Here is an 816-nt window from a genome sequence, read left to right as displayed (position 1 = left end):
GTTGAATCTATACATTACAGTAACATACTACCTCATGGTGTATGTTGAATGTATGCATTACAGTAGTATACTACCTCATGGTGTATGTTGAATGTATGCATTACAGTAGCATACTACCTCATGGTGTATGTTGAATGTATGCATGGTGCTGCCTTGTCCGGATCAACATAACATACGCGTGTATGTCCATGTGCCCTAGCTTCCCATTTACTGGTTAATTGTTCATCCCTTCCATTACTGCCTAGCTTCCCATTTACTGGTTAATTGTCCATCCCTTCCATTACTGCCTAGCTTCCCATTTACTGGTTAATTGTCCATCCCTTCCATTACAGGCGCGTGTATTTATCCACGCATGTACACAAGCACTTGCCCTGTACTCGGGAAGAGCCCCAGTCCGCCTATACTCACCACCACCACCATCACACACTGTACACGCAGCCACGACACATCAGATAACGAAGGCACCCAACAGCACGCAACAGTGCGAGACTTACTAGAAGAGGTCTATCGCAAAGCAGGTGAGCTTAAGCCTGCCGCCAAGGGCCATGCCATAGGGTCATGCCATAGGGTTTTAGGGTCATAGGGTTTTACCCTAAAACCCACACGGGCGGACGTTGTGAGAGGCTCTTGTGTGATATGTATTTTACGTATATGTGATTTTGCACGTCAACGCACGGACGAGGAGCTTACGGTCAGGGCTCGTGCCGTTATGAGTACTCACTATGTTGCCGACCCGAGTAAACACAACTGGCATATATATATATATATTAGTATATATTAGTATATATATATATATATATATGTATATATGTATAT

General features: G+C 44.1%; 1 protein-coding gene across 1 annotated transcript; it reads left to right on the top strand.

Annotated features, from left to right (window-relative positions):
- Window positions 1-352: 352 nt before the first annotated feature.
- Window positions 353-518, top strand: SARC_17658 (hypothetical protein; the record flags this gene model as incomplete). Its single annotated transcript, XM_014288250.1, has 1 exon — window positions 353-518. A coding segment is annotated over one exon (166 nt), but the record flags the coding sequence as incomplete, so codon positions are not given.
- Between the last annotated feature and the right edge of the window lie 298 nt (window positions 519-816).

This window comes from Sphaeroforma arctica (assembly GCF_001186125.1).
Source record: "Sphaeroforma arctica JP610 unplaced genomic scaffold supercont1.11582, whole genome shotgun sequence".
In the NCBI taxonomy this organism is placed as follows: Eukaryota; class Ichthyosporea; order Ichthyophonida; genus Sphaeroforma; species Sphaeroforma arctica.
Note: the sequence above shows the minus strand (reverse complement) of the source record. Positions and strands in the feature narration are given on the sequence as shown.